The sequence below is a fragment of the Sceloporus occidentalis genome, unplaced genomic scaffold (genome assembly GCF_023333645.1).
Source record: "Sceloporus occidentalis isolate IW3139 unplaced genomic scaffold, rSceOcc1.0.p SCAF_9, whole genome shotgun sequence".
Classification (NCBI taxonomy): Eukaryota; Metazoa; Chordata; class Lepidosauria; order Squamata; family Phrynosomatidae; genus Sceloporus; species Sceloporus occidentalis.
This window is the reverse complement of record NW_028316989.1, coordinates 21,692,643-21,715,874: the sequence shown is the minus strand read 5'-3', so window position 1 is coordinate 21,715,874 and position 23,232 is coordinate 21,692,643. Positions and strand designations below refer to the sequence as shown.

The 23,232-nt window shown below is 41.8% G+C and overlaps 1 protein-coding gene across 1 annotated transcript in view; it reads left to right on the top strand.

The window, feature by feature from the left end:
- The window catches only part of KCNJ5 (potassium inwardly rectifying channel subfamily J member 5), a 63,365-nt gene that overhangs the window by 26,613 nt on the left and 13,520 nt on the right, over nucleotides 1-23,232 (top strand). The window contains exon 3 of the mRNA XM_089537650.1: nucleotides 2,037-2,983. Within this exon, the coding sequence (XP_089393776.1) occupies nucleotides 2,037-2,983 (947 nt within the window). The remainder of the gene's footprint in view (nucleotides 1-2,036; nucleotides 2,984-23,232) is intronic.

Below are 23,232 nucleotides of genomic sequence, written 5' to 3'. Positions count from 1 at the left end.
CTTATGAGTTTGCTTTTTCAAGGCACACCAGTCCATTCACATTGTTGCTTCATCTCACTCTAAAGATGTGAGAAGATCAAAGATAGAGAATGTGCAGAGCTGGTTAGATTTTAATAGGATTTTCAATGTACAGGCATCATGATGCATGTTGCTATCTTCTTTCTTTGATGTATTGAGGCGTTGGTAAGCAGTTCTCCACAGGAGATTCTTCCTTTGTCCAAAAATGAATGAAAACTTTCATGGGAGGTTCTTTTCTTTTCCTTTCCGGCTCTCAATAGGAACAAAGGGATTCCATTAATATGTGCAGCATCTTACGGTACTTGCAAAAGATTATTGATTTGCTAGAGATTATATTTGACAAGTCATTTGCATTTATACCTTGTTATCTACGAAACCTGTATTAATTTGTCTAGGCAAATTTTTTCGACAAAAGTAACAACAACTCTTTAATGAACAAAACGTCTAAGGGATCAGAAGACTAGAGGGATGAGGGTGGCTCTAAACAGAAATATTTGACAATGATTTATTAGTACTGATGATGAACTTACAAGATATCCGGCATCTAAAAATACCTATTGTGCTGTGCCAGAAAACGTAGACAAACCTGGGTATTGCTGTACATGTTAATAGAGTTCTAGTATTACAATTTTGGATATTATAATGGCATGATGGGCAGAATAATCATTACCATGTTATAGAAAGCTATAAGTATTGCAGGAGTTGGCCCTTGGGCAAGGATGCTAAGCCTAAGGCAAGGGTAGGGAACCTCAAGCTGTAGCACTGAATGTGGCCCTTCTGAAATCGCAGTCTGGCTCTCTGGGGTTCCCAGATGGCCATGCTTCTTCCACGTGATGCCATTGCCCCCACTTTTTGTTTGGTTTCCCAGCTTGTTTGTGTGTGTGTTTTCCCATGCTCAAATGTTGAAGTGACTCTCCTAAGGCTTAGTGTCTGGCAATAAGAGCTGGAAGCTAAAATACACTAATTTCTTTTGGCCCCTTTTGTCTTTTCCTCCACCCACCATTAGAATGCACCCCCTTAAGATTATTCCTCTTTCATGCTGAAAGAGGTTCTCTCATCTTTGCCTAAAAATTACTCCCAGCTTTTGGGAGGTTATCTGCAAGATGTCCTCTGATAGGACTCCCTCATCATTGTCTCTCCTAATCTGGTTCTTGAAAATGGCTACATCTGCTAACAGATGGTGGCAACTGCTGCTCCTTGTTGCTGTCCCTGTTTATTCATCCACATGGGTGAGTCAACTTGGGTCTTGTTTTGCACCCATAACTGATTTGTATTCATGATTCCTACTTCTTCAGAATGGTGGCAATAGTTTTGGAGGTATGGAGGGATGTAAGTGTTCCCAAATCCTGCCTTATTGGACATTAGTCTCTGCAATCAATGGGATTTTGTTGTTCTGTTGATCAGAGTGCTTCAGATTGATGTTTCCACCTCCCTCCAGTACAAGGAGAAATTGTGACAGTGATCCTGCTTCTGATTGTTGCACTGGAGATCATTAGTGGGATGCAGAAGGAAACAACAGTCTGCTTTGTCCAGACCAACAGGAGAACAGCTCTCTATTGCTCAGAAGGCCAGATTGGGGTGTGGGGTTGGACCAGGAGATGCTACTTAGTTAACAGTGCAACATATACTTAAGTATACTTACCTAAGTAACTGATCTAGAATCTCAGCCATACTTCTTAAACATTTCTTCAAAGCTGCACCTAGTTGGGATAGTGGCCCTCTTAATTTGGCTGAACTACCAACTGCTCCATCTGTCACCACTGACAGACTGGCTGGAGAAGATGGGTACACATTTCAAGCACCACAGTTTCCCTAGCCTTTGTTTGAACAGCTCAGCAATAGAATCTTGGACTAGAACTCTAATCATCCCCACTGTGCATGTCTGGTGAACATGCTGTTTGTGAATTATGGGGACTGTAGTACAATATATCTGGGGGAGGCCAGGCTGAGGAAGGGTGTTATAGCTATCCAAGGGGGTCCTCTCAGTCTTCAGTTCTGTTTCTTTTTCCTTCATGTAGCCCAACCATGGCTGGAGATTCTAGGATCTTCATGAACCAGGACATGGAAATTGGTGTCACTCCAAGAGAGCATAAGAAGATTCCCAAGCAAGCCCGGGATGATATCCCAATTGCCACTGATCGAACGCGTCTTTTGGCAGCAGAAATCAAAAAGCCACGCCAACGCTACATGGAAAAAAGTGGCAAATGCAATGTGCACCATGGAAATGTCCAGGAAACTTATCGATATCTTAGTGACCTCTTTACCACTTTGGTGGACCTCAAGTGGCGCTTTAACCTTCTTGTGTTTACCATGGTCTACACCATCACTTGGTTGTTTTTTGGTTTCATCTGGTGGCTCATTGCCTATATCCGAGGAGACCTAGACCATGCAGAAGATGAAGACTGGATCCCTTGTGTTGACAATCTCAGTGGGTTTGTCTCAGCATTCCTGTTCTCCATTGAGACAGAGACCACCATTGGATATGGCCATCGAGTGATCACAGAAAAATGTCCTGAGGGTATCATATTACTTTTGGTTCAGGCCATACTGGGCTCTATAGTCAATGCATTCATGGTGGGATGCATGTTTGTGAAGATCAGCCAACCAAAGAAGAGGGCAGAGACCCTCATGTTTTCCAACAATGCTGTGATTTCAATGAGAGATGAGAAGCTTTGTCTTATGTTCCGAGTTGGGGACCTAAGGAATTCCCACATTGTCGAGGCCTCTATTCGAGCCAAGCTGATAAAATCCAAACAGACCAAAGAAGGGGAATTCATCCCTTTGAATCAAACAGACATCAATGTGGGATTTGACACAGGGGACGACAGGCTGTTTTTAGTGTCCCCACTCATTATTTCTCATGAAATCAACGAGAAGAGCCCCTTTTGGGAGATGTCCCGTGCCCAGCTGGAAAAAGAGGAGTTTGAAATTGTGGTCATTTTGGAAGGGATGGTGGAAGCAACTGGTAAGACTAATCATAGTGTTTATCTTGATGTTGCTGCTGCTACTGTTAATGAAGTTGAAGTTAGAGTAGAAACCTGACTTATCTAACTTCTAGCACTGCCTACTCTAGTTAGCAGTTCCTCTCTGTCGTCTCTAGTATGTTTTTCCCTATTATTGTATCATTAGCTAAAATTTCTAGGAATTACACATGGTAATTTATAAATTCAGCTCATATGCTCTAACATTGGGTTATGTCAGCAGCCTACATAGCTCTAAGACAGGGATGAGATTCATGTGGCCTTCTTAATGTTGTTGCTGACTTCAGCAACCCTAGCCAGCATAGACAATAGTGAAGAATGCTGGGAGTTGTAGTAGTGTGTTATAAGCCTTCTGTCATTTACATAATTGTGATTTATAGAAACTTGGGAAATAGAAATTGATTGCACAGGGTTGCTTTGGATAGCACCCAGTGGTACCATAGCTTCAGGATTTAGTTGTAGATGTTTAGGGCCCACCATGAGCAGAAAAATCCAGAATGATCAGCATTCAAGTAGCCTCCTTACTACATTTTGAATAAAAACAGTACATACTGCCACCCCTCCCCTCATAAAATCCTGAAATCCAGAATCTAAAATGAGCTAACTGCACCACTGCTAGTGCTGAATGGGCAAATATTTTAGAGTGGCTCTTATAAGCATGGTTCTTATGTTTCCAGCAGCCAATCCTTTGATCAAGAATTTGCAGGAAAGCCCTGCCCAGCCAGCTGGGAACACAGAGTTTTCTGTGCTAGTTAAATCCCAAGAGGGGCATCCAGGGTTGGCTCAGAGATGTTCATCCAGCTGGGAAGCAAATAGGTGCACCTGAGACAAGACTGATGCTGGACTTATTTCAGGAGAAAGAGTGGGCTGGCTACATCAGACAGATCTAGGTAAGGGATTTCTAAGGGCCCAAACAGACAGGCCAAAATAAAGCTGCTTTGGGTCACTTTGGAGGTATGTTGTTTAAATGCTGCATGCGTCTTAAGAGGCTGGAAGCTGCACCAAAGCCACGCTCCTGTCCTAGAGACTGGAGCGCAGCTCTCGCACAGCTTCTGGCCTCTTAAGATGCATGTGTCATATTAAACAGCACACCTCCAAAGTGACCCAAAGCAGCTTTATTTTGGCCTGTCTGTTTGGGCCCTAAGTCACTTAGAAAGCCCATACTTGATACACAAGCAGTTCAAGGCAGAGAAAGGAATGTGGAAAAAGCAATGGGCCATGCTTAGAAGAGTAAAAATTCCAGCATACCATTGAGACACATATGTGAGGAAACACTATGATAGAGAATTTCTTGTCCCTTATGACTGGTGTGTGTTAAAATTACTTCTTTTGAACTATGCTACTCAAAATCTCCTGGCCAGCATGGCGACTCTGAGAGTTGTGGAGAGTCCAAAAAAGTAGCTTTCCCAAACTCTGTTCTTGATGCAGTTGCATCATGGGCAACAGTCAGGAACGTATCTGAATGCTTGCATAGAATGGAACTTTCATTTCTTCCTTTTAATTTCTTATTCAGACTATACATACATAAACAGTCTGAAACACAACCAAAGCAGCACTGAGTTTACTTGAGCTCTGGCTCCTTAGGGAGATACAGGCTGTCATGGAAATTATAGGTAAATGAGTGCATAACAAAACAAAAACTGGGTGTTTACTTTCCTTTCCTGAGTGCTATGTATGGCGTACTCTAGGGAGAGAGTTTCACTGTTCTGCTTAAGAGGAGCTGCTTTAACATCTCTCATTTCAGCTGCATGAGGAAGAAGGAGGAAAAGGATCTACTTCCTGCAAATGAAGACTGGCATGGATTCTCAGACTAGTGGAGGTTGCAAAATGGGCAGTGAGCTTTCAATCAGGGCCAAGGGCAGGGAAAAGAACTGCATTTTTGACAGAAAGAGGGTGAATAGATACTAATTTGTGTAGGAGACTGACAAAAATTAGGTGTTGATGGAAATGTGCATAAATATGCAGCAATGTGTATAATACACTTATGTGTAGACACCTCTGGATGCCGTGCTTGTGTCCTGGATGCGTCACAGTGCCAGTGCCAATGGCTCACTGATGTCGGCATCCCCGTGCACCAAGAAGAACCCTCTTTTTGGTCCAGAGGGATGCCACACAGTTTGAGTGCTGTGGCATCCCTCCGGAGGAAAACTGGGTGCCTCTTTCAAGCGGTCTGGAGAGCCCCTCAGTTGAGTAGGAGAAAGGGGAGAAGATAGCAGAAACAATTAGCTTGGTTTTACTGGCACATTGGCCAGTATGAGACCCTGCACAGCAATCCACCTGGTGACAGTGGGGCCAGAAATTACTCCACACTGCCAGGTGGATATGCCATGCAATTCAGCCTCTCTAGGACTCTTTTGGTGCAGACAAGTACAGTGGTAGCCAGTCATGTATCCATATTACAAGCTATAGTCCATTGGGGGGGGGGGGGGGCTCTTCATAGCACTAGTCAGCTTGGGCATGTAGGAATTTCCCAGACTCTGCAAGGGGAAGTAATCTACCACAAGGTAAAGGTGCCTTTGAGTACTCAAGGGCCTAAATACCCTGAAGGCACCAAAGCCCATCTGATCTTGGAAGCTAAGAAGGGTCAGCCCTGGTCAGCCATTAGATGGGAAACTGCCAATAAATACCTGTTGCTGTCAGCTATATTTCAGAGGAAGAAACTGGCAAAACCATTGCTGAGTATTCCTTGCCTAAGAAAACCCAATGAAATTGTTGGGTTTGCCATAAATTAGCAGGAGACTTGAAAGCATGCAGCCACCCACACACCCACAGGGTCTACTGGAAGGGTTCTTTAACTTGGGTGGAGAAGGAATGAGACTAGCCTTGTGTCCATGATGTGATGAGGCCGTTGAAGTGTTAACACAGTCTGCGGCTGTCAACAAAACATTGTCGAACTACATTCTACAGTGTACACACATGGCCTTCAAGGAGCAGGAGAGATTTGGCATTCCCCTCTCAAAGGACATAACAGTGAAAAACAAGACAAGAATGCCACAATCTTCATACTCTTTTATCATTCCACATGGCTCTTTCTGGCTGGTGATGCCAGTTGGGTCCAGAGAGTAAAAGGCAATGACAGCTGGTGACTGTGATGTCACTGGGGTGGTGAATCTGCTTTGGGTTTTAGTCAACTTTCAAAGGTTATTTCCAAAGTGCTGGACTTCTTTTGGGGATAAGGCCCATCATCTAGCTCATTTGAAGTTTGAACGGAAGCCATCAGCTGGTACTGGGCAGTGGCTAAAGGCCAGAGGAGGAGGAGAAAGTGTCAAAAGAACCTCAAAACATGAAGCTGACACTACTTTTATAGGCATAGTGAAACAGATACTTGACTTGTTATGTTGAGTGATGTATATATCTGATTTATATTCTACATTTTTACCAAAACTGAGATTCAAGGAAACGCACAAGATTAACCAATACAGATAAAAACACCCAACGTTATTATATTAAAATATTATATGTAAAAACAAATTTACATATGAAAACACGACAGCATTGAAAAGAGTTTTAAAAGTACATATGTGAAAACTGAGCACACCACATCCTTGGCATCCACTTCATTGTCAAAGAGAAACAAGTCTTGTCTGGTAGAAGGACAAAAGGGAGGTAACCAACCTAACTTTGCCTTCCTGGAAAAGTCTAGGAACCGCTAGAAGTAGCAAGAAGGCCCTTCTTTTCCATCTGGTCAGAATTTCATGGGCTATGTCTGAAATACCTCACCATATGCCATGCTACTGAAAGACTCCTTCTCTGTGGGTTTTGTGTAAACTCTGTTTAAAGATCCAGTCCTAATGGCATTTCTGCATGGGGGAAGGTACTGCTGTTGTGATAGGCTTGCACACATTTCTTCACGCAGCAGTTGTTCTGAAGCAAAATCTCCCCCCTGCTGCAACTTCCATTAGCACTCTCTTGGAAACTTCCGCAGAATAGCCACTTCTGTGGCCTTCAAGGCACAGTTTGTTGCCATGAGAGCCTATAGACGACTAAAACAATGTCAACAAAGAAAATGCATTTGTTGAGATTCTTTTTATCTTGGTTGAATGCATTTTTTTTTTAAAAAAAAAAGCTGAAATTGACAGACTTGGAGCTGTGGGTTGAAAATCAATACCTGAAACTTTCCACCGTTCATGAGATTTCAAAAGGAGAATGCTGAAAATTAATCCCAACTGATTTATTGGGGGGTAGCATTCTTTCTGTCATAAAGTTACCAGATCCCATCTAATCTTGGAAGCTAGGCATGGTCAGACCTGGTTAGTACTTGGATGGGAGACCACTAGCAAATACCAGGTGCAGCAGTCTATATTTCAAAGGAAGGAACTGGCAAAACCACCTCTGAGTATTCCTTGCCTAAGAAAACCCTATGAAATTCATGGGGTCACTATAAAACAAGTGACTTGAAGGTACACACAGCACACCGCATTCTTTGTGGAGTATAAATGGATTACAGAAAAATTGCACACAACAGATTTTAATTATGCAAATAACTCTAGGTGTCAAGACAGAAGGGGGAAATGCCACAGGACTGCTAGAAATTGCTGTTGACTGTATATGCTCTCCCATGGTTCACATGTTATGCTTGGCTGCCTGAATAAAATGGCTGCATATGGCCAAACCATCTTACATAGATCAAGAATGCATTGTGTGTGCAAATGGGTGAGAGACAGACACAGAGAGAATGTATTTCTCTGCTTAACCTACCACATAGTGTTGCTGCGAAGGTGAAACGGGATAATCCTCTGCTTATAATAAATAATAATTTGCTGTAATTATATTCCTAGCAGTATACCTCAGTGTTCCATTTTCCAGTACAAAGATGAAGATGATCTCTCTAGCTTCTCAAGAATGTAACATTTCTGGTGTCAGAAAACCGACATCTGTTTACACACCAGTAATGTCAGAACTGATTCCACTTCTTTAGACCTTCAGTCCTAACAGTGCACAATTTTGGTGGCATCCAAAGAGTTAGAGAGTCAGCATCGTGTAGTGGTTTGAGCTTTGGACTATGATTCTGGAAACTAAGGCCCAAGACAAACGGGCCAAAAGGGGCGTGGCGGTGGCAATACGAGAGTTCCAGACCATGCAGCAACCACACGGTCTGGAACCTTAGTATGTAACGGCGGCGGCCTGATGGTGGTGTCCCATCCGCACAGCCACCACCATTTTCATGTAATGGACACATAGCGTCTGCATGTTGCAGTGCGTCTGTTACGTCACAAGTGCGCCATTGGCGCACTTGCTACGTAACCTGGGTGCTGGTAAAAGAACCCAGGAAAACTGGGTTCTTTTAACTCCGGAGGGACGTTGTGTGGTCTAGTGGCTGTGACGTCCCTCCAGAGTTAAAATGGGCACCTGCAGACCACCGTTTTCAGGTTGTCTGTACTGCGCCTAGAGTTTGAATCCCCACTCAACCATGGCAGCCCCCCTGAGTGACCTTGGGCAAGTCACACTGTCTCAGCCTCAGAGGAAGACAAAGGCAAGCCTCCTCTAAACAAATGTTGCCAAAAGAAAAACTATAATACGTCCTCATCGCACTTCTGTTTTCTTCCTGAGGGGCGACAGCCATGAAAGTGTGCCTTTTGTCGAATGGATTTATGCCCTTGTAGCACTCCCATTCTCTCTCCGATGGGAGACATTCATCAAAGTGTGCCTTTTGCCAAACGGAAAAAATCTGTTTGGCAAAAGGCATACTTTGACGATCATCTCCCCTTGAAAAAGAACAGAAGTGTTACAAGGGCATGCAGAACAGCACAGAGAAAGCTGCTACTCCCAATTGGTTTCACCTTTCGTTTCTCATACAGTAAAGACTTCAGGACTTAAACCCCTACATTACATACAGAGTTGCTAAATTTTATGTTGCTGCAATGAAAATAAGACAAATCCAGATTAAAAATACCTCCCTATCTTAAATACATTCGTATTTTATTTATTATTATCACTTTAATATTAAAGTTTTATAGAAATATTCTCAGGTGAAACATCATCTTAGTACTCCGTTTTAATTTATTTTACTTTATAGTACTGAAGTATTGTACTGAATTACTTCGAATTCCACTGTTGTACTTATGTGCTGGGCTTTGAAATCTTTTAAAATCTTGTGGGACATTGGCCAAATAGAATATGTCTGTTTATGCAATGCTGCCCTTCAGTCGGCATGTTGCCCTTAGACTACAAGATTTGGATAGATGCTTGTGTAATGGAAGAAAAACTACCTTTCTTTTTGCTAGTTGTGCCTTTCATCTCCACACAGTAAGTATGCTCCAGATACTTGTATCTGTTATAGAACAATAGAACAGATAAGGGGGGGGGATCCTTACCTACTACTAAATACTCTCTACCTACTAGTAATAGCTGCTGTTCTGTACCTTCATGTCATTTATGGTAACCTTGTCATGGGTTTTCTTGGCAAGATTTGTTCAGGAGAAGTTTCCCATTGCCCTTTTCTGAGGCTGAGAGAGTGTGACTTGCCCACGGTGTTTCCATGGCCAAGCGGGTATTTCATAATCATCTATAAAGTTATGCATGTGATTCAAACTTATTTCAGTGCTGTCATGTAGATCTGAAAGGTTATCATTTCACACAGTCTTAGCTACAACCATCCCAACGTTAATTGATAGAAGCAATTCCTTGAAAGCCATCAAACCTGTCCATTTGATTCTCTAGCGTCCCTTGTGTTGGTCTCTTTCTGAGGTTTGTTGGAAGGAGGGGGAGGCCATAGGTATCTACAACTTATCATCACTTATATTTTAATCCAGTCATTGAAGCTACACATCTTAGTCTACATTAACATTGGTAGAGTCTCTAAATTATAAGAAATGTCAAAGGGATGTGGTAACGCTCAGTATTGCTCTTAAGTATTGACTTTTGAGCGTACTCCAGTATGGATCACCCATAGTGCTAGGGACATTAGAACATGTGCAAGGTGTCTACTTACCTCACCTGTGTGGAAAGGGGAGAGATTGATTGGAAGCTATTCTGAGGACCAGGAGTATTTGTTGGAGAGCAACAACACGGAAAGAGCCAGCATGGTGCAGTTGTTTAAATGCTGTGCTCTGACAGCAGGATATCAAGCCCCCCTTGGAATAAATCTCACCAAGAAAATCCCTTGATAGGGTTGCTTTAGGGTTGTCATATTTCAGAAATGACTTGGAGGCCCACAATATCATCAACAACACGGAAGAGCCGTTGTCTTCACATTGTACTTATCGACATATCAGAGGCATCTTATTTGCCAACTTGAAACAGGAGGCTGGGGTAGATGGACCCATTAATTTAAGCCAGTAAAGTTCTCCTTTTGTTCTTATCTCAGCTCTTAAGCAGACATTTGCAACTCAGAACCCCTTTGGTGAGTGTGGAGTAAAGACCTTGTAATCTTTAAGAGGTTAACGTTGTGTCCAAATCAATTTTCTTCCTTCTTTGGCATTTTGGAACATTAAGAAAACATTTTTCTAGTGGTGACATTGATTATAGCTCGGGTCTTTGACATTGGCTCTTATCAGTTTAGGCTTGATGCATTTGCATATTTATGCTATTAAGTTAAAAGTTGTTCTTAACCTTTCCAAGGGCTTCCTCTCTCTTCTTGGACAATATTTCCCATTTTAATGTTGGTTTTGTTTTTGGTTATTTTCAACAGCCGTGTTGTTATGGTTTCGGGAAAACAGTGAAGGACAGGGCAGTGATTATCAATATTACTATTATTATTTTGTTGTTGGTGGCAGTTTGGGGATTGTTTATTGATTATTTTGTTGGATTACATATTGACTATTATCTTGCGTTATGTATTTTTATTTCTTTTTATTGTAACCCGCCTCGATCTGCAGGGAGAGGCAGGATAATAATAATAATAATAATAATAATAATAATAATAATAACTACATAGCCTCAAATATAAGTGGGCTCGGGACATAAAACTATAACTTCCCAGGTCCAAAACTGATCAATATACTTATTGATGAGAGACAAACACTGTTCAGAGTGGTACATTTCAAAGACATAGCTGTATTAATCTGGACAGTATGCAAAAGGATCTTGTACCTCCTAAATGAGAGAAAGAAGTTGGTATCATAAGCTTTCATAGCCCACGTCTGCATGAAAACAGACTTCTAATTCCCATATCCTCCCGCATTTCAAATATGAAAAGTGGGACTTATATGACAAAGCAGCATCAGAGTGTGGTCAAGGTGACAGAAGGTATTAATGAGGAAGAAGGAGCCCTGGTGGCACAGTGGTTAAAATGTTAGTGCTAGAGCCACGACGTTGTAAGTTCAGTCCTAGAGGAGGGCTCCAAGGTCCACTCAGCCTTCCATCCTTTCTATCCTAGGTCAGTAAAATGAGTACCCAGCTTGTTGGGGACAATTGGCTTACACATTGTAAACCACTTAGGGAGTGCTAATTCACTGTTAAGTGCTATAGAAATGTATTTTCTATTGCTATAAGAATGCACAAGCTAGGAAAGGCGAAGGATGCTGGGGTCCAATGCGGGGGGGGGGGGGGTAATACATTTTGAAAGCAGCTGGAAAAATGGGATAATAGAGGGTTAATCAGCTGCCAAATCAGGACAGTTGGAGGGTGTGAATCCCTCTGATCTCTATTTTGCGTTATTAAACTTGGCCAAATTGTTGGCCATGCAAATGGAAAGGTAGTCATTTCCAAATCATATGACTGGGCAATGAAAGTAGTGCAAACCTGCACAGGATCTCAGGAGTAAAATATTTAACCCACTCCCCATTGCCATTATGCCCCCTAAATTATCCTTCAAGTTTTGCACTGCACTGGATATTTCAACACAGGTATATATCCATTTAAAAATGTCTGTGAAAATTTATATTTTGGAAGGCACATGGTCTACAAAAGGCATAGGGGAAAGTGCTTTCAGAGCTTGCATTTATTAGAAAACACTGTACACACGCAAAAGTTGCACAAAGGGACAGGAACTGGATGGAAGGGAGGAAAAAATGTGACTATTATAGGAAGCATAACTGATATAATTGTCCATCTCAGGTCTATCCTCTGTGCTCCGTCATTCAGAAGCCCAAGCATGACTAATGAAGTACAAGAGGAAGTCATTATCAGTAACAACCTCAGAATTAAAAGCATGGTCAAAGCATATTGCTTCATAAAAGGGTCTCTTCCACTCAAGGGAGCAGATAGGCTGGTGATTAATAGCATTAAAATGCTTGTGCATGTGCAGATTATAGGGTTGTTGGGTTTTCCCCCCTCTCTAATTCCAGAAGAGCAAGCTGTATCTACTCTTAAGTCTAAAACAAGGAGCTGAAACTGCCAGAGAAATGTCATGTAGAAAGTACAGCCTGAGGGCCATAGGTGGCCTGCTGGGGCCATCATGCATCCTCCAAACCCGCAAAGCCCCATTGCTGTTGCCCATTCCAGATCTAAGTCAAGGGTAGGAAAAGGCTGTCATCCACATGTTGCTGGACTACAGTTCTCATATTCTCTTACTATGGACAGTGTTGGCTCTAGCTTGTGGGATCTGGAGTCCTATAATATCTGGACGATCATAGATTCCCCATTTAGCTACCTACCTCTGCTGCATGTGCACTGCAGAAATAATCCAGTTTGCAACCACTTTAAGTGCCATGGCTCAATGCTATGGAATTCTGGGAATTTTGGTTGGTTGTGACGCCAGAGCGCTCTGACAGAAAAGTCTAGGATGGTGAATAGATGAGGTATAGCTTAGTAATAGGTGACTCCACCCCAGAAGTGTTTCAAACACTGAAGGCAATAACAACTTCTTTATTATATTTCCATCCCAAGCACGCTCCAAAATACACTTTTCTTCACAAATCCTGCACTGGCTGAGATTTCATAACTGAGCAAGGAATTTGAGTCTGTGTTTCTCTGAAGATGCCAGCCACAGATGCTGGCAAAACATCAGGAATAAACTCTTCTAGGACATGACTATATAGCCCCAAACCCCCACAAAAAAACAATTAAATAACTCTTTGAACTGTATGCAAAGAGATCTTTTAGTGCCTTTGAGACTAACTGAAGGAAAGAAGTTGGTGGCATAAGCTTTTGTAGACTGAAGTCTACTTCGTCGGATGCATGGAGTGAAGTGCCTAGGAACAGACCCTCATAGTTATGAATAAGCTGGTTGTATGTGTTTATAACAATAGCAATGGCAAACATGTGGGTGTGGTGATAAGCTGACAAACAGAACACTTCAGCCTTCCTGGGCATTCAATCTCAGACCTCAGTAGAGCAATTGTTGAACTACAACAAGAGAAACAAGGAAGACTGGAAAGAGAAATGGCAGAATTGGAATATATGCACAAACTCCAGTCTATTGACAGTGAGTTGAACAGAGATGATGGTTTCTTGGCACACTACATATATTATAAAACTAGTTAACACCCAGCTTCATGGGTGCTCTCTTGGCCAGTTTAGCACATCACACCCAATTCCAGTACCTCCCTCCATTATCTATTCACTTAGCATTAGGCAACATCTTTCCTCCTGCATTTGTCCCACAACAACCATTTTAAAACTGAAATGGTCACTTTATCACCATACTCTCAAGTTTTGCATTTCTATTACTCTTCACAGATACAACCAGCTTATTCATCACCATAGAGGTTCATTCCTAGTCACTTCACTCTATGCATTTTTAAACTACAGGACCTTATGCTACCAACTTCTTTCTCTCAGGTAGTCTCAAAGATGCTACAAGATCCTTTTGCATACTGATCCAGACTAAAACAGCTATGTCTTTGAATTCTACTATTTTGAGCAGTGATTTTCTGTCATCAATAAGTATATTGATCAATTTTGGACCTGGGAAGTTATATGTTGAAAGTCCTGAGCCCATTTATATTTGAGGCTATGCATGTAGGGTCCTGAGAAGACACAATGGAGCTTGGTCAGACCAAGATGGTGGTGACTTTAGGGGGCTTGACAAAGACCTAAATGGATTGTCTGCCTAGGTTTACCCTGGATCTGACCAACTGAACATAAATCATGATTTGGCACAATCATCATTAGCCTTGCAGTTCATGCTTGAATAAACTATATAGAGAGGAGCAATGAAAGAGCAGTGCATACATAATGCAGCCTTAAGTACAGACTTGGTATTTTTCAAATCCCCATTACATCCAGGTGCCTTTTCAAGCTAAACAATTATAGCAATATGATTCCACTTTAACTGTCATCACTGCATCCTATGGAATGAAAGGGTCTATAGTGTGGGAAGACAGAAAAGCGCTCTGGATGAGAATGCTAAATGCCACTCCCTAACCTACAACTGCTAAAGTGGAATCATAGTGCTATAATTGTATAGTATGAAAGCACCCTGGGAGAATTGCCTCCAAAGTGACATAGATCGTTGCCCATGGCAATTATTAACAGAATTTTTTGTCTCTGTCAGTCCATTTTGCATAATCCATTCTGCTTCTGTGAATTATAGCATACCCTCCAATATTTCACAGATAAAAACTGAGGCATGTGTGGCCAAGCAACATCACATTGTAGTCAAGATGGGAAAAGTTATTGATGAGGAAGAACACACATGTTTTTGCCTGAGCGTATTAAGAGGGGCAACATTTCACCCCTCCTCTCTTTTCCTCCCTGCTGAGTTAATTGAATGAAAACTACTTCTGCCTTTTGAATTCAGGTTCCACCGATTGAACTAAATGGAGAATGAAGGGAGAAAGTGGGAGGAGGAGAAAGAAACCGTGAGATTTTAAAAACAGCTGTAAAAGAGGGAAGACAGAGGATTAATCAGGACTGTCCTTGCCCAATTGCAGTAGCTGGAAGGAATGTTGGGTGAGAGGCAGAAGGACATAAAACATTCTTATGACCAAGAGGAAACTCATAAAGCATATTTACATTCATCCATAGCGCTTACAACTTAGGCCTGGAACAGATGGGCCGAATGCATCGTGCTGGCGCCAATACTAGGGTTAGGGACCGCGCACCAACCGCATGGTCCCTAACCCTAGCATGGCATGACGACGGAGTGATGGCGATGTCCCGTCCATTTGGTGATGTCCTGCCACCATTTTAACGTAAGTGACGTGCAGCATCTGCATGTCGTCACGCGTTGCTTACGTTGCGAGTGCACCAGTGCTCCAGCGAGTGCACCAGTCTGTACTGCCCCTTAATTACAAATCTGTCTCTAAAAGGCTGGAGGGCTAGTAATTTGATTCTTTAGAAAAAATCAGTCTCTGCCAATGATGTACATTTCTGTGATTTTATGATAAGGCTGCAGAACTATAGGATTCAGGAAGTTCTTCCTGCAGCTAAGTTAATAGGGGTTAAATGTATGGGAATGCTGTTTCTATATAAGATACAGAGCTTCCTGTGATGACCAGGATCTGGGGGTGAAATTGAACCACAATTGCCAGAATTACCCAGCCAACTTCGCCAATGACCATGTTGGCTGAGTGATTCTGGGAGCTGTAGTCTCCAAAAGGGGTTTTTCCAAGCTCTGCTCATGAGTGGGAAAACAGGTTGTTTTTTTTAAACAGGATTAAATAACTGTCAGATTCCTTCCCTGTGCTTCAACATTCACATTTTTAATAATGGAGAAGTGCAAAAAACAGAAGGAGGAGAAAAACTGATGATGTGATCATAATAAGAAAACACACGTTCCTCCAGGCGAATTGGCACCTGGGTCCTGAGTTAAACATTTTGTCATTGTAGAAATGAGAGAGGATATGCTTTGGAAGAAGCTGCCTGTGCTCAATTAGTATTTATTTCCCTAGTTCTTAAAGCATTGCAGCCGTAGGTCATTTAAAAATGAGATTGTAAGCCTCCTACACATCCCAGTATTTCAGATGAAGAAACGTGGGATGCTGTCTGGGCATTGCATGGGACGTGCTCTGCTCCACTTGTGGCACTGTGTTGAGCAATATTCTCCTCTCCGTCTCCATCCGCACTTTATTTTAATTGCAACCAGCAGGTCCCAGACAGTTTTCAAAGTCAGCACTAAGACAGCCAATTAAGACTCTGGTTGTTAGGATGATTTTTGCTGTTGTGTTGTGACCTACTATCTCTGGAATTAGCAGCTACAACATAGCTTTCAATTGCATGGGGCTAAATCAGAATATCTAATCAAAATAGGAGAAGCTACAAATGGATAATATTCCACAGCATATGGAAATCCCCTCTTGTCTCATTTATTGACTCATACAGTAATACACAGTCATTCACACAGTCATACACATTTCAGCTGAGTAATAAATTGAATGTATTGCCTCTTGATCTTCCAAGCCTTTTTCACCTCAGCAGAATTTCCTCACCCTGATGCAAAAGCATAGGGACAGAATGGGGTGAAAACCACCTTCTATCCATCCCACCTCCACCAAAATCTCAAGTGGATGAATGTTTTAATTTTGCAAGTCAGATCCAGCTTTGCAAAACCCATCACTGAAATTTGACATTCACCCTTTGGAGTTGAAATGTGAAAGGAAAAAAAATAATTTGGGTTGGGTGTTTTGTTTTTGTTTTTTGGTATTAAAAATGAGGGTCTCTTGGCTGGTTAAGAGAAGGAAGCTAGTGGGCACATGATATCCTTAAATATAATGACATGTCAGCTGTCAGAGAACTGTCAAAAGCTGACTGTAAGGTGTACAGTGCTGTCATACACCGACCGCTCATGAAAATCATTGGATGTCAAAAGCTAAAACTGAATACCAAATGGTTGATGGTGTGCCAAATATTTGCACATCCAACATGTATTTGGAGAAATTTGTAGGATGTGTTCTCTTTGGTAGGATGGTTAAACAAGCTTGGAACTGGTGTGTGTGTGTGTGTGTGTGTGTGTGTGTGTGTATAGCTACTTTATATCAAGTTGGATCATTGGACCTGCCAGTCCAATATTATCAACCCAATTAAAAGTTCAAGCAGATTTTTTTCCTTGCCTCTATTCAGAAATCCTTGGAGTCATAGAACCATAGAATCACAGATTTGGAAGACATAAGGGCCATGCAGTCCAAGTCCCTGCCATGCAGGAATACACAGTCAAAGCACCTCAGCAGATGGCCATCCAGCCTCTATTTAAAAACCTTCAAAGAAGGAAACTCCACTACTCTCTGAAGGAGTGTGTTCCACTGTCAAACAGCTCTTATTGTCATGATGTTCTTGCTAATGTTGAGGTGGAATCTCTTTTCCTGTAATTTGAATCCATTGCTCTGGGTCCTATACCCTGGAGCAGTAGAAAACAGGTGTGCTCCATCTTCAGTATGACATCCCTTCAAATATTTCAATAGGGCTATTATATCACCTTTTAACCGTCTCTTCTCCAGGCTGAACGTACCCAGCTTCCTAAGTCACTCCTCAGAGGGCATGGTTTTCAGACCTTTCAACATTTTGGTTGGTGATGTCTCATCCAGGTTCTAATCAGTTCCAATTATGCTTAGCTTCAAAAGACTGGAATCTGGTTGGTGTCTTACACATTCCTAACTTCTCCAATAGAAATCAGAAGCCTAAAAGCCACATTCATTTCAAGGTTATGGAAGCAGAGTTGTGTACGTGGTGCCATTGCACATAGATGTACATGCCCATTGTGTGTGGATTCACATGTGCACTGACTTCGGGTATGTATCCATGCACATTTGGTTGTGTATTTGGCATATTTGGTATCATGATTCCATGACACAGCATTGCCCATTCAGCACAATGAGTGCATAACTACAATGAAGCATGTCAGCCAACATCAGAGGAGACTGGATGTGTTCAGCACAGCATGGTAGGCTATAATGCAATGGCATGTCTTTGAATTTCAAGTGGGTGAGATCACCTTTCTTTATGGTTTCTCAGTCCATAGAGGTGTCTTTGATCAACAGAAGCAGGGGGAATTGATTCTGAGAGCAAAACAACAAAAGCCATTGGCTGCCTGCAGCCTGGATGTATTCAGCTTTGTTGGAGTTATCTGATGAATGATTTGGCTGATTCAATTAAAGAACATTAGTGAGTACAATCTTTTCACTCCCAAGCCATCGTTGCATATGATGAAGCAGTCTGCATATTGTCTCAGACACTGTGACAGAAACAATCTCGATGCCAAACCTCCCACTCAGGCTGAGCATTGTTGACAGTTAGCCAGCTGGAGATTTATTATTTTTAGTGATCTTGACCAAATTTGCAAGCAATGGACTTGGATTATAGGCCCGAAATAGCTAAAACAAACAAACAACCCATGCTCTTTTGCTACACTTTTTTATTGCAAAGTAGAACAGCTTGAAATAGGTGATGATTAATAACAGCATACATTATGACTTGACAGTATGCTTTTTATATCAATCTTAGACTAGTCTGGGGAATCCAGAAGTTGCTATTCATAGCTACTTAGAAGCTTTAACCCTTTAAATCAGGAGTGAGGAACCCACTTTGCCCTCCACAAGTTGTTGGAATCCATTTGCCATTCAGGCCAGGAAAGGAGGTAGTATCAAGGAGCTATACTCCAACAACATTTGCATGACCTGGTTCATATTTCTGCTTTAAGCAGAATGTTGGCCCTGCCCTCTGCTTTTGCCCACATCTCCCTGCCCCATTGCGCTCCCTGCATTGGAAGTCAAATCCTAGCAACATCAGGGAGGCTATTCAACATGTGAAGGCTCCCCATGAGGACTCTCATGATGACGGTGGTGGTGGTGGTGGTGGTGATCAAAGTGGGGAACAACAACAAATATATAACATCAATTAAAACACACAACAGTAAAGAACAAATAAGATGTGCATGTATTAAAACAATTCTTATTTAAAATTCACAGTTTAAAAATCACCTGGATAAGCCTGCTGAAGAGACTGGTCTTTAATGTTGGCCCCATACAGACAGGCCAAAATAAAGCTGCTTCAGGTCACTTTGGAGGTTTGCTGTTTAAATGATGCATGTGTACTAAGAGTCCGGATGCCATGCCAAAATCCCAATCCAGTCCTAAGGACTAGAGTGCAGCTTTGGCACAGTTTCCAGACTCTTAATGCACCATTGAAACAACATACCTCCAAAGTGACCCAAAGCAGCTTTATTTTGGCCTGTCTGTATGGGGCCGTTGTTTTAAATTCAGATGGTGATGATGATCATGATGACTGCAATCCTATCTTTCCCCCAGATTGGGATTTAAAGTGGTTTACAGCAACTTAAAAAAATATGTAAAACCCCACAAGATTCACAAGTCAAAACACAATGAAACAAAAAAAATAATAAATAAAACCAGGTTAAAACACACAAACACACCAACACAACAATTTCATAGAATCATACAGTTGGAAGAGACCACAAGGGCCATCCAGTCCAACCCCGTTCTGCCATGCAGCAATTCTCAATCAAAGCATCCCCAACAGATGGCCATCCAGCCTCTGCTTAAAGACTTCCAAGGAAGGAGACTCCACTACAAGGAAAGAGTGTATTCCACTGTCGAACAGCCCTGACTATCAGGAAGGTCCTCCTAATGTTGAGGTGGAGTCTCTTTTCCTGCAGTTTGGATCCATTCCTCTATTGGGTCCTGTTCTCTGGAGCAGCAGAAAACAAGCTTTCTCCCTCCTCAATATGACATCCTTTCAAGTGTTTAAACAGGGCTATCATATCACCTCTTCACCTTCTCTTCTCCAGGCTGAACATCCCTAGCTCTCTAAGTCGTTCCTGATAGGACATGGTTTCCAGACCTTTCACCATTTTAGTCACTCTCTTTTGGACACGCTCCAGTTTCTCAATGTCCTTTTTGAATTGTGGGGCCCAGAACTGGACACAATATTCCAGGTAGGGCCTGACCAAAGCAGAATGGAGTGGCACTATTACTTCCCTTGATCGAGACACTATACCTCTATTGATGCAGCCTAAAATAGCATTGGCCTTGTTAGCTGCCGCATCGCACTGTTGACTCATGTTCAACTTGTGGTCTACTTGGACTCCTAGATCCCTTTCCACATGTATAAGTCTCATTCAGCCAGGTGTCCCCCATCCTATATCTATGCATTTCGTTTTTCCGCCGTAAGCGCAGTACCTGGACCTGAATTGTGTAGGGCTTTAATTCACAGATCATGAAGGATTCTTGATCTCATGGGAAGTTGGCACATGTTGACATAGTTCTCTGCTGCAGAACTCCTGGTGGTGCTAGTGGAGCCCTGGTGGTTGCTTGTACTGCAGCCACTCACTAACAAACCACAAGGTTGCGAGTTTAATACCAGCCAAGAGCTCAAGTTTGACTCAGGCTTGCATCCTTCGGAGGTTGCTAAAATGAGTACCCAGTTTGTTGGAGGCAATTAGCTTACACATTGCAAACTGCTTGGGGAGCGCTTAAGTGCACTGATAAGCGGTATAGAAATGTACTTGCTATTGCTATTGCTATTCTCCATCCAGGTCAGGAAGTAGCTGGAAGAGGGAGTTATATGGATGTGATGGAAGGAGTAGTATAAGTAAACACCTCTCTCTTCCCACATTTCTATTTGATGAGGACTAGCATACCTGAACGGGGCTTTATTCTTTGATACTCAGAAAATGTCTGTAGCCATGGAAACAGACTTTACATTTTAAAGAGGGCAATATATTTAGAGAACAATGGTTTAACATTCTTTCCCAGTATGGCACTTCCCAGATGTGCTCATCTCAGTGGCAGCTTACATATTACTGAGGCAATATATCTTCTCCAGATTTTAGTCCAGACTTTAAATAAGCTATTTTAGGATCCAAACAGACAGGCCAAAATCAAGCTGCTTCGGGTCACTCTGGAGGTATGCTGTTTAAATTCTGCATGCATCCAAAGAGGCCAGAAGCCGTGCTGAAGCCACATTCCAGTCTAAGGACTGGAGCGCAACTTTGGTGCAGCTTCTGGCCTCTTAAGATGCATCATTTCAACAGCATACTTCCAAAATGACCAGAAGCAGCTTGATTTTGGCCTGTCTGTTTGGGCCCTAAGGGGCTGAACCACATCCCTCAAATAGTGTCAGCACCTTGGATAAATCCTTTAACGTCCGAGCCAAAACTGAGAGCAGATTCCCTTCTCTGGAGGCAGCATTGGTTCAGTTACAACCCTCATCTTCCCACAGTTGATACATGCTCTTGGGTGAAATGATGGAAGATGTAATCCAAAACATTTGGAAGTTGCCACGTTGTGGAAAGCTACTTCAGCTTTTCTGTGACAAATTTTCTCTGGAATGAAACCTGACTGGTGAGGCGAGAGTGGTAGATTTATACAATTTCTTGAGCCTTACCTTAAAAAGCTTGGAATCTTGTTGCTTAGTCTAAACTGGAAGAGACCCATTCAGTCAATTGTTGACAGGCGAGCCAACATATTGGTAAATCCTGCTGATTTAGTGAGTCTACTCTAATAAGTATTAGCTATAGTTATGGTGTCTCATTGCTACTTTAATGAGCTATTTGTGAAGGTGACCAGATGTATGGAGGCATGTGTCAGTGTGTGTAGTTGAAAGTTCATTGGATCACTCATGGTTTGAAGTTTTGTTCAAGGAAGTGTGCTTGCTTTTCCCACCTTTACACAAATATTTGCAAAGCACTGCACAACCCACATGCCCAAAGTAGTGCATGCACACCAAAGGTGACCTATTAAGGGATGAGTACAAGTCTAGATATAAAAAGATAATTTATTGGGAGAGGAGCTTAAGATGCTGTATAACATCTGTATATTGGTAGATCGTATTGTTCTAATACTAGTACAAACAATAGTGCTTTGCTGGAAGCTAAGGTTTTACTTCAATTGAATAAGGGAAATGGGATACTATTTGTTTGCTTGTTTGCTTGCTTTATTCTTCACCGTTCTCCTAGCAATGGATTCAAAGCAGCTTGCGAATATTGGGGGAGGGGGAGTCCCACTAATATTTTATTTTACAAAACTTTAAAAAACCAATTATACAAGCAGTTTTTATTTTTAAAGCATATGGGCTAACACAGTTCAAAATACACTTTGAATTGTATTTTAAACATCTAGAAGCCTATGAAAGGCATTTTTCTATGCTCACTTATGATGACTTACCAGCCAGTTATGACAAGAGCCAGGTGGAGTTTGCACATCGGTAGGTTTTTGACAATGCCGTATAAGGTTGCTGGAATGAAAACCAGAGATCGCTCCTGTTGCTTTAATGGTTGTGTAGAAGAGGGAATTTGACCGGGTGCTTCTTGTCACCTGGTTGTGTGACAAGCAACACCTCTTCTACACAACCATTAAAGGCACCGGAGTCTTCAGTCTGGCAAACCTAGCACTGCTATAAAGTTTCAAAATCCATAGCTGAATTAGTGCCTGGGGGAATCTTAACGTAAATATGGGAACGTCATAAAACTATTTACATCACTGCAGTTGTACACTGATAAACTCTGCTATACAGGCCGAATACATCATGACACTCCCTATGGCTGAGCCTCCAAGAAAGATCCAAAGGTTCAGTCAAATTGTGTCAATCTAATTATGAACAACAACCCAGTTGTTATAGCATTTTTCATCTCCATCGAGGGGTTTTCTTGTGCAAAGGTAATGGGTCTGAATTCCCCATTCAGAACTAAGCTACCTCAGAATACTTATGACAACAAGGATAATATATTGTAATTAGGAAAAATTATTTCCATCTCAACTGCTGTGACGACTGCAGCTAAGCATGAGAAGAACAGCTATCCTCAAAGGAGATGGCAGATGGTATCATTGACCATGCTAAACAAAAAATCCAGGTTCTTTAACCCTGCGAGGCCTAATGTCACTAGTTCAAACCTCTACTTTGCCGCAAACACTTGTCAGTCTTTAGGCAAAATGTTTTTTCTCAGCCTCAGTCCTTCCCAATTTGCAATATGAGATTCATAATCATGACCTACTTTATTGAAAGGGCTGCCATGAGGATTACTAAAAGAAAATGAATGTGGAGAGCTTTTAAAACTCTGCAGTGCTCTAGAGAGGTGAAGTCTTATATACTGCACTGTGGATCTTGCACTGAACAGGACTTTGGACCAGTGGCCTCCAAGGTCTTTTCCAACTCTAAAATGCTGATTCTATAAGAATTATCTTTTTTAAAAATATATATATATCTGTGGTGAAAAAGAGATTACTAGAATGGTTACCAAAAAGAAAGAAAGAAAGAAAGAAAGAAAGAAAGAAAGAAAGAAAAAGAGAAAAGGAAGAAAGGAACAGAGACAGAGACAGAGGAGGGGAGACATTTTTTTTTGTTTGTTTGTTTACTGATCCAGTAAAATAAATCTTTCTTTTTCAAAAGGATGGCATTCTTCTTGGAACTTACACCTTTGTAAATGGTCTTATATGTGTGCAAAACTGAAATGAGCCAT